Here is a 16,093-nt window from a genome sequence, read left to right as displayed (position 1 = left end):
ACCTCAAAATACTGAGTGAGTGGCTGAGGATACCCCTACCATCAGCCTTTGGCCTCCATGTGCATGCACACCCAGTAAAATTAAAAGTTTGGATTTTTTTAGAAGAAAACGGAGAAAGCCAGGAAGCACGGATTTCCTGTTTCTTGGCTGCCGGGATGTGAACCAGCATCTCAGAATCTGCCGCCACAGCCGCCACGCCTGCCACCATCCCTTCCCAGCCACGAGGAATTACATCCTCAAACTGTGGTCCAAACTACATCCTTCCCCAAGTCGCTTCTCGCTAGGCATTTACTGACAGCAATGAGAAAGGTAACCTACATATACGCAACGCCGAACGTTACACAGAAACCTGTGTGTGCCATCTTGGCTTCTGAAGTGCAGCGCTCATCATGAACCAGTCGAAGAGAGCTCAGGAATAATGCAAGTCTGTAATAAGGTGCTCTGCTATTAGGAAAGAAAGAGTATGTTTGCAGTAAGTACTCCACCATGACAGCATCACCTATATATACCATATGTCAGCAACTATACGCCAAGGATTTAGAAAACGTTAATGAACAGTCGTTAGCATAGTGAAAATTTTATTCGTAGGCACCATGGTGACATGATGGGTTAGCTGGCACAGGATCTCCTCGTACTAATTTTCCATATTCTTTTTACATTTTTTTTTTTTTTACAATTTCACACACATATGCTTTGCATACACACTGCCCTCCCCTTCCACCTCTCCATAAATCTCTCTCTGGCACTCATGTCTATGTGTTTTATTTTCTGGCCCAAGTTTAACCAGGACCATCCATGTGCCTACGGGGTTAGAGCCACCCACTAGAGTCTTGTTGGCTCAGCATAGGGTATGGACAGTAGACGGTGATTCCCCTGCTGCAGGATCTATGGAGAGCCAAGAGTGCAGAGGCAAGGAGTAGAGTCCCATGAGCTCCTTCTCCCCGTTCCTTGACTGACTGTTGCTAAGGCCCATCTTGTACGGGCTCAGGACAGGTTACTACAATCGATGTGAGTTAATGATTACAGTATTTTGCCAAGTCTAAGGAATGCTGTTTTCTGGCCCCTTGGCTTATCTCCTGGCACTTATAGAATTCCCTGGAGTGTTTTGTTTTTTTAGTAGTAGTTCTTTGAGAATTTCATACAATGTATTTTGATCACATTTACCGACGACTCCCACCCCTTTCCCTAGCCACCCAAATTGTATCCTTGGTTTTTGGTTTGTTTTTAAGGCCACCAACCATAGTTTGTGCTGCCTGTACACTCCTGTCCAGTGGAGAATGGACAGCCTACCAGTGCTCACACAAAGGAAACTTACTCCCCTCAACCAGAATTCTACTCACATAGTTTAACTTTTTTTTAAAACTGAAACTTCAATATTTAACTATGTGAAAATACACTTAAAATCAAAGGCTCTACAAATAACTCACAAGGTAATTTATTACTGCATCATTCTGGTCATGGTGCTTACTTTGTCGGAACAGAATTCCACTTAGCACTGCCTTGGAGGGATATTTTGTTGGTGCTCTAACAAAAAAAAGCTTGCCTGGAGATAAGAGTATGGAGCTGGACACTAGAGGCCAGGAGGTGGTGGTGTACATCTTTAATCCCAGCACTTGAGAGGAGGAAACAGGAAGTGATATGGCCGGGTGGAAAGAGGAAGTGATATGGCCGGGTGGAAAGAGGAAGTGAAAAGGCAGGGTGGAGACAGGAGTTCAGCCCTTTCAGTGTGAGGGTTCCTAGAGGGAAGAAGTCTTTCCAGTGGCTGGCTACTCTGCTTCTCTGGATCTTTCAGCTTTTACCCTGATATCTGACTCTGAGTTTTTATTATTAAGACCAATTAGAATTCGCGCTACACTGCCTCTTTAATATAGGCCTCCCAAGATACCTAATAAACCGTAAGGTTTGACTCCAGATCAACAGATGAGTGGATTTTCGGAATAGCCTGGACCACTACAGCCACTTTATGCCAGCATCCAGATTTACACCTGACACACCAGTTAAAATACCATGAGCCACACGAGGATTAATCTTCTCAGTTACTTATCTTGAAGCTTTGTCTGACTTGTATAAATATAAAAAAATGAACCAAGAGTTCCAACTTTCAGATGCTTTTCATCTGGATGAGGGACATGTAACAATAGAATCTCAAATTTTCTCTTCTTAGAAAACATCTTTCATCAAAAAGTATGTGAGGATAATTGGGTTATAAAAAGGAATGGCTATCGATTAAAATAGTGTTTAACATGTCAAAGGTCTGACTTTTTCAACAACATTGTACTTGTTAATAAGGTGATGTGAGCCCCGCCCAAGCCAGGAGAGTCTTGGTTTTCTTCTTTCATCACAGCACAACAGTAAATAGATCCTTCTTTTGCGTTTATATAATATACCATGCAGGTGGTCAATTATATGGCCAACCAATTTGTGTTACAAAGGAAATAATTAAGTATCTTGTATTGTCATCACTAAACTATTTGATAATTTGAAACAAAGAGAATGTCCATTTAACTAAAGTTGTCAAACAAAAAGATGGAATACAGTTCTTTAGATGACAAACTATTCTCCCTTCTAAGATGCTTAAGATGGGTTCCTCTTGATCAGTCTATGACGTGGGATGCTCTTAACCCCCTCGCTGTCAGCCTCCCAAAAGGAAAGGAAAGAAACGCTTTTGAACTTAACCTCCATCACAAAACAAACATTCTTAGATTACAGAATACAAATCTCACAAAATAATTATTTCCTGGAGAGTGGTCCCTGAGAGCATGCTGTGTTTTTTACCTCAGAACTTTCAAATGGAAATTAAATGGGGAGGAGGAAAAAGTAAGACAGAAAACCAAAGTGGTTTATACTTGAATACAGAGTAGCAAGTAGTCATCAAAATTAGTTTATTTATGCTGGAAAAACTGACCAAAATTACAAAGCTTACAGTCTCCGTGGCTTTCAGCCCCGGGCATTGCGGCAGAGCCTTTAAAAGGTTTTGCCCTAAGGAGCTGGTGCGATTGAAAATTCTTGACAGCCCCTCCTCCCCAAGAGCTTTGACACAGGGTTCTGTTTATAAATATTTACTGACTCCGGACGGTCGTGAAGAGCCTTTCATGCTGTCCCCAAGCCTGACAAGTGACATCTTCAAGCTGTGTCACAAGAGACTTCTCCACTTTCCATTCCGACCCTTGTATCCACCTTGGTCCTCCAGGGGATCTTAGCTCCCTGTGGGAGCTGCTAACGGGAGCTGGTCACTTAGAAATACTGATCGGCTGAGTTAGGGACACCTTCCAGGTTTCAACCCAACCTCACCTATGACATCAAAACTCATCCCTCTCTCACCAGAAAGGTTTTAAGTATGGAGCAGGGGTAAAGTTTGGGATGCTAAAAAGATTCTGTATCTTGATGGTGATGATACTTTCACAGGGAATTTACAAGTAAGACCTCCTCAGTCGCATTCCTAGACTACGTGTGGTCTTACATTACACATCATGAAACATAGTTTTCTAAATTTTAGATGATGTGATAGATAAAAAACAAACTGGGAAAACAGAACTCATTATCATACTCTATCCATCTATCATCTATCATGCCTCCTGCACATGATTTCCTGTAATAAAAATTGGGGGCATCTTTTCAGTTTGAAGATGCTGGCAAGCTCATGGTAATAGAGTTGAGATTTCCATGTTCTTCCGTCCCTGTTTTGTTGCTGGAACATGAGTGTGCCACAGCGTGGCGTCTGCAAAGTCACAAGATGAGTGGGTTCCAGGGACAGAACTCGGGACATCAGGCATGGCAGCAAGCACCCTGACTCAATGAGTCATCCCACCAGAGCTGGTTTCCCAAATTTGGCTTCAAAGCCTGAGTTTTAGCAGCAGCAGCAGCAGCAGCAGCAGCAGCAGCAGCAGCAGCAGCAGCAAAAATGCCAATTGTTGTACACACTGTGACAAGTCCACTGCTTTATTTTCAAGAAAGCATCTGTCAATACCACAGATTGTCAACTGTTCAAGGAAAAGCCGTGGGAAGGAAAATGGCTGCTTCATATTGGGAGCATCCACAATCACTCAAGAAATTCTCTTCAAGCCAATCTGATTCAATACTCATTGGGAATGCTGCGTGTGAACTTGCGGTTTTTGTTACATGAAATATTACAATGACAGAGATTGAGATGAAGTGAAATTAATTTTTAACTAGTCAGCAAGAGTATTCTTCTATGAACATGCCTTTTTTAAAACAACTGGATTCGGGGGAGGCTGGACAGATGTCTCAGCAGATAAAAATACTTCCTCTGCAAGCATGAGACCCTGATTTCAAATGGCCAGCACTGATATGAAGAGTTGAGTCACTCATGTGTATAACTCCAGTGCTGTGGGCAGACACAGGCAGATCCTGAAAGGCTTCAAGCCTAGCCAAAGCGGTGAGCTTGGCGTTCAGTGAGACCTGCCTCAAGGCAACATGGCAGAGGATAATAGAGGTCACTGGCTGGCCTGCACTGGCCTTGCATGCAAGTGTATGCACTAGAACACTCTTGTGCATGGACCACACACATGCATCTCACACATAGACATGGACATAGACATGCATTCCCACAGAGACACACACACAGAAAGACACACATCTGTTTCTCTCTCGCATACATATACACACACACGCGGACAATCAGTTTTTCAAAACCTAATACATTTTTAAAGTGTTTTTCCCTCCAGCCGTCCTTATTCCTCCTGGCCACTGCACTTTTACCCATCATTGCTTTAACACAACCAGCAGGAAGGGCAAACGGTGTCTTATATTTTCATAAAAAATAACTTGGTCTTCAAGGACACCTTTAAAGTATCTAAGAGACCAACTGTGAGGAGCTGGTGAACCTACAATATTTTTTTAAAGAATTTAAAACCCACAAAGGTATTTAGCCTGGCAAGTTATTAAAACAGTGACTCATCCATAAGATAAACACATTGAAGTAGTTTTCTACTGCAAAAAGAAAATGAAGGGAGTCAGTTAAGGACGTATCTGTCACCGAACACTTCTCTCCACAAGTAGATCTCTAAGTGGGCACATGGATCTGAGTCACACAAACACTGTCAAGCTAAACGTTTCAAACGGGCTGTTTATCAAACAAAGGTCTAGCCCCAAGGGTTCTAGAAAGCTCTCAGAATTTTTGCCTATGTTTTTCACCCAATGGGGGCTAAACAAAATTGACTGATTCCTTTCCTCTGCTCCTTCCTGAAGTACAAGCCAGTGGAGACCCACAATGGCGGCACGACAAGCTTTCTTTCTCATTTTTATTTGAAGATTTATTTTTATCTTTTTTGAAGATCATGGGGGGCGGGTGCAGGCAGAGGGAGAGCGCAGACAGAAGAGGACATCAAATCCCCTGAAGGGGAACTGGAGTTATCCTCAGTTGTGAGCCCCTCCCCCGCACCATGGGTACTGGGAACCGAACTCGGGTCTGGGAGAACAGCCAGTGCTTTTAACTACGGAGCCATCTCTCCAGCCCTGGCGCCCTGGCAGTACTCCTTTCTATAAAGAAAGCACACCCTCCCAACGCACTGTAACCGGGCACAAGCCCAACTGGGCAGCGCCCGTCTTCAGAGTTCTAGCCTGGCCCCCAAGTCAAACAGTGCTGAAGTGTAGGACACTCAAGTCAGAGGGGAGGGGTCCTCAGAGAGGTCCAACTCCACTGGCAAAACTCCACACCCTTCCCTTGATCTAAACCATCACCTGGGTCGAGTACTAGAAAAGCTCACGTGGTGGAACACAGCTAGCTAGCCAGTCAGTCTACCAGGATCAGGTTACTAACAGTCAACAACCAGGTCTCCTGGAGGAGCTTCTCAACATGCAGCGGCTCAGGGTTAATTCACTGACTCAGCTCACGCAGAATTCTCCTAGGCTTTCAACCCTACAGACGGGACCTCGTGTTCTGTTGGTCCACTAGCACCACGCTGACTCAACGAACTGTATACTGTCCTGATTTACAATGGTTCACCTCCAATTTTTTTTTAACTTAATCATGGAGCAAAAGCAATTACACACTCAGCAGGAAATACACTTCACATCTGAATTACAGCCCCTTCCTGGGCTAGCAATGTGCAGTAGTCTCCAGACACTAGGTGGCGCTGCAGCTGTCTGTGGGTCGCATGATCATAAGCACAAATAATCGGCACTCAGCACAGGAACTGGGTGGCCAGTGCCTTCTAGATACACACATTTAATACATGACATGAGATACTCAAAATTTTACTAGAAGGTCTCAACACTTGGGAGGAGAAGGTAGGGGATCAGATGTTCAGGGTCACCTTAGCTGTTTAGTGACTTCAGAGATTCGGTCTCAAAGCGGGTGGGGATGGGAGGCTGTACCATTGCTCAGCTGGTAAAGTGTGTCCTGAGCTGAGTAAGCCTGAGGACCTGAGTTCAGGCACCAGAGCCCACCTAAAAGTCTGATGAATAGTTAGAAAGGAAAAATTAGTCTTCTCTAATGAGTCTCGATGGGTTTTTAACAGCCACACTTCAGGGTCTCATATTGTATTGTTTGGGCTTTTTTTTTTTTTTCTATCTTACTGGTATTTTGCTTATATATTTTGGTTTCTGATTGTATGTTTTGTGGTATGTGTGTGGGAGAGTGAGGGGGGAGAGAGAGAGGTGTTTCTTGGGGGTTTTGTTTGTTTGCTTGTTTCTAAAGAAAGGGCATGGAGTTGGGTAGTTCTAGGAAGGTGGGGAGGATCGGGGAGGAGTTGAGGAAGGGGAAAAGTGTGATCAAAATACATTGTCTGAAAAAAAACTTTGAAAAAATAAGTTTTAAGGCTAAAAAAATAAAAATAAAATAAAATGGGGGAGAAAAAAATGGTGAGTGGAGTGACCTCTTCTTGTAATTACAGCTCTGAGGAGACAAGTCAGGCTGATCCTGGGTTTGCTGGCCAGCCAGTTCAGCCTCCTCAGTGAGTTCCAGGTCAGTGAAAAACCCTGTCTGAGAAGAAAAAGATGGACCACCCAAGGTTGGCCTGTGACCTTCACATAAACACATAAATACACACACACACAGAGAGAGGGGGGGGACTTTGTATTGGATGATTTCACCCAATTTAGGGTAACCTGCATGCCAAGGAAGGCCAGCCTAAGCTATGATCTTCATTAGATTATGTGTACAAATGCACTTTCTACTTGTAATATTTTCAACTTACCATGAGTTTATCAGACCACAACCCCATCACAAGATGAGAAGCGTTTGTGTGACTGTGAGTACGAAACTCAATTTATCCCTCAACTATTTTCTCAGTTATCTTTACTATCCATCCATTCATGAACGAGCTCATCCATGGAAGCCCAGAATCCTCCAAGTCCACAGCTTCATCAACTATTGATACTGTTAGTTCACTCAAGGTGTCCCTGTAGTCATCAATGCCTCCCACCAATGCTCCCCTCCCTCCTGCTCTAAAACATCCCCTTATCTACTGGCCATCTCCTCCACGCTCAGTGTCATCCCATTCATTTAAATTCTCCGACACCTCTTTCCCACACTCTCCCAAAAGAGAAAACTGTAAACTTCCACCATGTTGTTAGGGACAAGCTCTCTTCCTCCATCTACTCTTTTTCCTCTCTATTTCTCAGAAGCTTTCTTAGCTGCCAACAACACTACATCATCTTCAGGGCTGTGTCTTATTCTTCTTTCTATCGTGATATCCAAGAGAAGAGTAGACACATTGCACTATTTCACCAAATTAGTGTTACAATTATTATTATTAAGCAAAAAAAAAAAATGGAGTCGTCCTAAAATTACCGTTTCTGACTCTGCTTAGAGAAGTCATAAATACATACACTGGTCTAGAACTAAAACTTCTAGACCTTTCCAGTGTCACCACTGCTTCCTATAAAGTATCTCTGGCATTGCAAGTAAACTAGTCTTTGAAAACCCTACATTGTTCATCAATCTTACAAAGGGGTCAGTTACCTCCCCTAAGGAAATGTAAACTCAACACTCACACTTGCTGCCTGAGCATTATTGACACACCCAATTCCAGTTAAGTGCTCACACAGCCCTAGGGTTTCTGGGCTACACTTCATTCCCAGTTACATGAGGAAAACTGGGTTTCTTTCTTTTTCTCGATTTAAATTTTAGCTGATAAGTAAAGTTAGGTTTGCAAGGAGCTCCATGATAAGTGGGCATATTATCATGCAAGGTTTTATTTATGAGACAATTGAAATGTATCTTTCCTAGCATTGGAAAATATTGCCTGCACACCAGGGAGCCTGTGTAAGAAAGCTGTAAATCTACCGTGAACTATGGATGGCAGACTGCAGCATGTTCTCCCACAAAGTGGCCCTCTAGAAAGAATTGCATAAACTATGATAAGTGAATACACTTAAAAACAAAGACATACAGAAAATCGTCCGACATGCCCACACATTATCTCTGTAAAAGAAGACAAAGACCTAAAGAGTGTGTGTGTGTGTGTGTGTGTGTGTGTGTGTGTGTGTGTGTGTGTGTATTTTTTTTTCTTGGCTCCTTTCTTATGACCAAAGATGCTAAGAGACAGCACCAGGTGCATTCCCTCACTGTACATGTATTTGCTGAGGTGAACTATAAGTGTCGCCTCATGTCTGCTTGCTTTAATAATAAAAATTAAAAGTGCTTTGTTTGCTCTAAAGAGTCCCCTGGCTACCCTACACCGATCTTTGGCATTTCCTTCAATCCTCAGAGACTTAGCCTCACCGGCCTGGGTGGGACACCAGCACATATTCTCAAAGTCCTCCCACATTTACTCCATGGGACGGTACAGGGAAGAGGATGAAGAAATGGCCCGTAGTGGCGATGTTCAGTGGACAGGATGAAGATTGAGACACGCACCAGAGCCACACAGGGAGTGGGTGACATAGGCAGATTTGTGGGAGGGGAATGTGAGTCTGGTGATAAAAGCAGCTACATTCAGCGTCAGTGAGCCTGCTACACCAAGCACGCTGAAGGACCCCGGAACAACGCACCCACATTCTGAGTGCTCACAAGAAGACAGAGATCTAAAGTTTTTAATACAAAATCACCCTGACGTTGCCAAGTGTTTCAGTTGCTTTTGTTATAACTGTGCTAAGAAGGACTGCACAGAGGAGCAAAGGTTGCTCACATTCTTGCAAGTAGGGAAACAGAGATCCTCAGATTCCACCCCTGGCCACCTATCTTCTCTACCTAGGCTCTGCCTCCGAAAGGTTGCATAGTCTCCCCAAACAGTGCTGCCAGTTGGGGATCCAGTATTTACATACACACACACACACACACACACACACACACACACACACCAACAACAACAACAACAACAAGTGGTTCAAATTATGAAACAAAAACTCTTAGCCAATCAAATACAGCATGTAGGGCTGCCAATGTGTGATTTCTAGTATATACCATACCAAGCTGGAGAAATATTCAAAGATCTGTAAAGCAACAATATACTCCTAAAACTGAATCCCTGACTCACAACTTTTAGTAACCAGATTTCCCTGTTAATTTTCTTTATCTGAATAATGATAATGACATGACGAGGAACAGCTCAGACGTAGTCTAGGAAGATGGCTGACTGTGCTTAGCATGCAAGAATGAGGACCTGAGTTCCAATCCCCAGCACCCACAGAAAAGCCAGGCATGGCGGAGACTGTTTGCAACTCCAGGAGGATCCTAGGAGCCCAGCATCAGCCATTCTAGCCAATCAGTGAGCTCCAGCTTCAGTGAGAAACCCTACCTCAAAAAAATAAGATGGAGAGTAACAGAGGAAGAAACTCAGATGTCAGGCCTCCATGCATGCACATGTTCAAAGTAAAAGAAAAAAAGACCCTCTAGTTTATATCAAACTTAATTATAATAAATTACATTAGCAGTGGGTATCATTTTAAAATTCATACTGTCATCACTAAAAGTGGTGGTTGGAAAAAATAAAGTATTTGTAATAAGCAAAAAGCACTTTAAAAAGTTCAACGGTACGAGAATTCAGAATTGGTTGGGACAGAATGAAATACAATTACTCTGCATTAGAAGAGGTGGGCTACGTAAGGAAGGCTGGATGAACATTCACTACCACAGTGGAATTTTGTGTCCAGCCTGCCAAAGAACAGGAACCTGCTGGAACCAGCTGAAGTAGGGCTGGTGAAACAGCGCCCCCTACTGGACACCGGCTAATGCACACTGTAATGTAAGTTTTATAATGCAAATCTCACAGGATCTTCAGTAAAATCTCCATTTCCTCATTTTTCTTAATCCAGTGGGGAAGGGGATGAAGCACTGTTTTCCCGTTCAAGGCTGGTCTAACACAGTTACACAGGAGACCGGGAACACCAGCCCAAATCCACACTACACAGAGGATCTGCATTCCCCTTGTGTGAATGTTTGGACCTCAGGACAATGACGGAAGACAACCCTGCGCGCGTCCTGAAAGCATGAAACCCTCCTTAAAACAGGATTGAAGTGTTTCAGAATACAAAACTCGAAACGTCTCAAATCTGCTGTTCCAAATGATCTCCGAGAGGTAAACGATGACTTCCCTGAAGGTCTGTAATGAGGATTTCAAAATTAAATCGCCTCTTGAACATTTTTAAAACCCTTCAATAAACTTCGGTACATAACGATTCTTTCAGGACATAGGTAGGTCCAATACAGGTTTTTTTCCGAGCTGATGTAGAGAGAAATTACTTTGGCTGAAGAACTTGAAATATTTTCAAACATTTATCTTCTCGCTTCCAGGCTACTTTAAAAGCATATAAATTGGGTTGTCTTCAAGTTGAGTTCTTTGCAACGGTGTCTCACTGGAAATGGTACATTTGAGTCAAGCAGCCCAGGCTCCTGTGAAATGCATCCCCCTTCCAGAAGGTGGGAGATGGCCTGTCTGGTTACGATGTTCCTTTCGTGTGCACACTTTCCTCCTGGGAGTTAACTGGAGTTGGTCTCATGACACACCACTGACTGCATTCATGCATGAGCACAGAGCCATCTGTGTGTGTGGATCTTTGCTTCCTCTCCAAGCATGTTTTCTTTACAGAAGAATCAAAGTCTTGAATGCCACAGGCCACCTACACTTCATCTTCCTATTGTGAAACTTCAGGAGCTGGGTCACTACCCTTGATTATACGCAGCCACCATGACAACGCCTGCTGGGAGCACTGTGGCCATGTGGCCCTCCCTAAAGAAACTGCTTTCCTTATGCTCATAAAATAAAATTAAACTGAGCCAGGCAGTGGTGGTGCATGCTTTTAATCCCAGCACTCAGGAGGCAGAGTCAGGAGGATCTCTGTGAGTTCGAAGCCAGCCTGGTCTCCAGAGTGATATCCAGGACAGGCACCAAAACTACACAGAGAAACCCTATCTCGAAAAAAACCAAAAATAAATAAATAAATAAAATTAAACTGAAACAAAATTCCAGTCAACATTTCAAGACCTCATTATGATTATGTATAAAGCATAGACAAAGAATCTGAGAGATGAAAATTCTCTACACATTTTTCACTGCACCACGACAATAAAACAACAAAACAAAGAAAAAAAAAACACACAGTATTTTGGAAAACAACTAACCTGAATTATTTATCTTAGAAAGTGATGTTAAAAAAATCAAAAATAAAGATTCTGAATGATGTTTTCAACGGCACTCACCAATCACAATCGAAGACTCACAGTGGTAATAACCATGGCTTTGTTTTTTCTTCAGCATGGAGCAGAGGTCTATCCGGTCCAGTACTTCTTCTCCAAATCTGTGGTTGATAAACTGCTCATACAGTTCAGGCTCTATTTTTTTCACTCCCTTGAAATGACAAAACAAAACCACGCCAATCAACCATTTCACTGGGACAGTCAGTTCATAGTTCTACCAGTCTCTCAGAACCTGAGCTTACATTTTGGAGTCAGGACTGCCTCCTGGCACCTGAAAACAGAGGCCACAGAACTGCCGTCGAGTTGTGTTTAAAGTCTCCAGGCCTGGGATGGGCAGTATTTAAAGCCACCAGTTAAGAGTGCTGATTTGATGGGGTAGCACTCGGACCCTCACACTTCTTTACGTTTCAGACTAAGGAAGCATGTGATGATTCAGTATCAAGGACAGAGTAACCATGTGCAACAACAGGTGTGTGCATGAACGATTTTAAAATGATGCATATCTTAGAATGTTGTAGTGAGTTCTGATAACACTAACTCATATTATTTAAGCCCTTACATAAAAGTCACCTGATGACAAGGTGATTTGAACTGGGACAGTGAGACCAGCGGCCCCTCTGGATTTTTCTCCATCTGCCTCTCCTTGTTCTCAATACAGCAGAGGCAGCTGGGTGCTGAAACTGTAGTGAGGTACTCTTGGTACTACTGCAGTTACCCAGCAGGAAATAACACCCCTCCCCTTCCCCAGCACTACGCAGTATCCTGACATCTCAGCCTAAGTCCCAAGACACTGTCTATGAGTTTCACTTTTTTACTAATTTTTACTTTTTAACTAATAAAAGCTTCCCCTTTTGCTAATAAAAATTCATAGAAAATTTTAAATAAGGACAGGAAACCATGTGATTTTGTTCTGTTTCACTTTTTCCTGTGCAAATGAAAATGACTTTTTACTTTTTACCTGAATTTGGTTTTCTCCCCAGTACGTCTTGAAAGCTGGTTCCCTTATTTCAGTAAGTATGCCAAGTCAATAGTAATATACAGATTGGCAAAATGCTTTTGTCTCTATGTGCTCCACTGTATGAAGTATCATGTTATTTAATTCAATAGGCCGCTGCCCTTAATATCCAATGGTATAGTAAAACATGCGTGTGTTCTATGTTTATACCAGCCTCCTGCTCTTAACTGCTTCCCTCCCCCCACCATGCACACACTTATATCCTTCCTAACTCAGTTTGGTAATTCTATTCTACCTGTATAGGCTGGAAGCTTTGGGCATATCCTTGATAAAATCCAATACCCCTTCATAATAAAAGTCCTAGAGAGATTAGGGATACAAGGGACATACCTCAAAATAATAGAGGCAATTTACAGCAAACCCACAGACAACATCAATGTAAATGGAGAGAAACTCAAAGCACTTCTACTAATCAGAAATAAGACAAGGTTGTCCAGTCTCTCCATACCTACTCAATATAGTACTTCAAGTATTATCTAGAGCAATAAAACAACAGAAGGATATCAGTATCAAAGAGATATACATAGGAAGTCAAAGTATCTTTATTTGCAGATGATATTATAATATACGTAAGTGACCCTAAAAATTCAACCAGGAAACTCCCTACAGCTGATAAACATTTTCAACAAAATAGCAGGATACAAAAGCAATACACAAAAATCAGTAGCTCTCCTATATGCAAATGACAAACAGACTGAGAAAGAACTCAGGGAAACACTTTCACAATAGTATCAAAAATAATAAAATATTTTGGAGTTAACTCTAACCAAGAAAGTGAAAGGCTTGATTAATAAAAAAAAATTGAAGACAGTAAAGAAAGAAATCAAAGAAGATATCAGAAGAGAGAAAGATCTTCATGGGCCAGTAGGATTGATACAGTAAAAATGGCCGTTCTACCAAAAGCAATCTACAGATTCAATGCAATCTCCTACAAAATTCCAGCACTATTCACAGAATTGAAAGTATAATTTTCAGTTACATACAGAAACATAAAACCCCCAAGGTAGCTAAAACAATCCTGAATAATAAAAGAACTGCTGGAGGTCTCACCATTCCCAATTTCAAGTTGTACTACAGAACTATAGTAATAAAAACATACTTTTTTCTAGAAGCATAAATATTTATTTGTAACAAAGGAGTTTGTATACAGTGTTGCAAAACATACTTTTTTATTGCCTGGTATTGGCACAAAAAAGATATGTTGATCAGTGGAATTCAATTGAAGACCCAGAAATAAGTACACACACCCACGGACTCCTATAATTTTTATAGAGAAGCCAGAAGCACATATTAGGGGAAAAAAAGACATCATCTTCACTGGATGGCTGCACACAGAAGAATACAAATAGGTTCATACCGATCACCCTGCACAAAGTCCAACTTCAAATGGATCAAGGAACTCAACATAAGTTCAGACACATTGAACCCGATAGAAGAGAAAGTGGGGGACGTCTTGAACACACTGGTGTGCACAAGAGACAACTTTCTGACAGAACACCAGTAACACCAGCGCTAAAAACAATGATTAATAAATGGGACCTCATAAAACTGAAAAACTTCTGTATGATAAAGGACACTGTCGTTTGGACATAGCAGCAGGCTATAGAGTGGGAAAAGACTGTTACCAACTCCACAGCTGGTAGAGGACGTGTGTGTGTGTGTGTGTGTGTGTGTGTGTGTGTAATATATAAAAAACTAGACATAAGAAAACAAATAACCCATTTAAAAATTGGAGAACAGATCCAAACAGAGAATTTTATTTTAAGTTTTTATTTTTTGGTTTTTCTGAGACAGGATTTCTCTGTGTAGCCCCAGCTGTCCTGGAACTCACTTTGTAGACAGGGCTGACTTCAAACTCACAGAGATCTGCCTGCCTCTGCCTCCCCACCATTGTCCAGCTAAACAGAGAATTCTCAACAGAGGAATCTCAAATGGCTGAGAAACACTTAAAGAAATGTTCAACATCCTTAGTCACCAGGGAAATGCAAATCAAAACTACTTTGAGATTTCTTCTTACACCAGTCAGCTCCATAAAACAAATGACAGCTTATGCTGGTGAATGTGGGGTAAGGGGAACACTCCTTCATTACTAGTGGGAGTGCAAATCTATATATATGTGATAGAAATCGGTGTGATGTCCTTCTTCAAGAAGCTGGGCAGAGATCTACCTCAAGATCCAGCTAGACCACTCTTGGGCATATATACCCAAAGGACATTTCACCTACTACAAAGACACTTACTCAATCATGTTCATTGCTGCTCTATTCATAATAGCCAAAGTGGGAAACAGCCTAGACGCCCATCAACGGATGGATGGCTAAAGAAAATGTGATACATTTATACAATAGAATATTACTCAGCTGTTTTAAAAAATGAAATCTGCAGGTAAATGGATGAAACTAGACAAAAACATCACAAGCAAGGTAACCCAGATCATACAAAGTAACATCTGGTCAGAGATCCAGGTCTATGGGAGACAAATACTGTATGCATTTGCTTATATGTGGATTTTAGCTGGTAAGTCTTCAATGAGCCAGCTACAATCCATATAACCACATAGGTTAGGTATAGAGTAAGGGACTGGGGGTGTGGGGGCGGATCTCCCTAAAATAGAAAAATAGACTACATAGTTATGGATGGATGTGGGTGGGGGCAACTGGAATGGAAGGACCAAATGGGGTCGGGGGAGAGAGGTTGAGGGAGGGAATATAGAAGGGACAGACAAAACTGAGAGCCATTTGGGGAGTCATATGTTAATCTAATGCAGTAGAAGCTCCTTAAAATATATACATGCATGAAAGCTCTCTAAATGAAATAGCCTAAGAACGGAGGAGATGGAACCCCAACTGGATATCTCTCATCACCAAATGAAGTTCCCAGTACTGAAAATGGGTTACATCTAATTGAGTTGTTGGTCAAAGGAGCCCCACTGGGAACCCCCAAACAACCCAGGGTACTGCCAGAGCTATTGGCTGTTCTCCAAAAATGGACAGTGAGACCCTATTGCTGAAGACAACGCTTATATAACTCATTGAACATGGAGAAGTCAGGCTGGTGCCTGCCTAGAGCCTTCAACCCTACTGACTAGTGTTCATGGTACTGGAAGGTACTGTGCACGCTACCAAAGGCGACCGGTAAACACCAACCCAGCTACAAAGCCTTCAACAGACTATGGTGACCTGCCTACAAGGTGTGTTAGTGCAGCAGTGATGCAAAGCTCGTGGGAATAACCAGCCGATACCTGATCGGATTTAAGGCCCACCCCATGGGATGAAACCTATCCCCAACACTGTCTGGACAGCCAAGGACATGAGACCAGATAGGCCAGGGACCTAGGGGAAAACCAAATACTACTGTTCTGCCGAAGGAACGTAGCAATGAAATGAATCGTAGTAACATTCTGCTAGACTCATAGACCAGTGCCTTCCTCACCCATCCTCAGTGAAGCTTCCTCCTGCAGCAGATGGGAACAAATACAG

At 42.3% G+C, this 16,093-nt stretch overlaps 1 protein-coding gene across 4 annotated transcripts in view; it reads right to left on the bottom strand.

The window, feature by feature from the left end:
- Positions 1–16,093, bottom strand: part of Akap7 (A-kinase anchoring protein 7) — a 141,183-nt gene that overhangs the window by 41,261 nt on the left and 83,829 nt on the right. For all 4 annotated transcript variants that reach the window (XM_076552618.1, XM_076552616.1, XM_076552617.1 and 1 more), the window contains one exon: positions 11,603–11,750. In XM_076552618.1, coding sequence (XP_076408733.1) covers positions 11,603–11,750 — 148 coding nt within the window. The remainder of the gene's footprint in view (positions 1–11,602; positions 11,751–16,093) is intronic.

The sequence above is a fragment of the Peromyscus maniculatus genome, chromosome 16 (genome assembly GCF_049852395.1).
Source record: "Peromyscus maniculatus bairdii isolate BWxNUB_F1_BW_parent chromosome 16, HU_Pman_BW_mat_3.1, whole genome shotgun sequence".
NCBI lineage: Eukaryota > Metazoa > Chordata > Mammalia > Rodentia > Cricetidae > Peromyscus > Peromyscus maniculatus.
The sequence above is the reverse complement of the archived record's forward strand: the minus strand, read 5'-3'. Positions and strand labels throughout refer to the sequence as shown.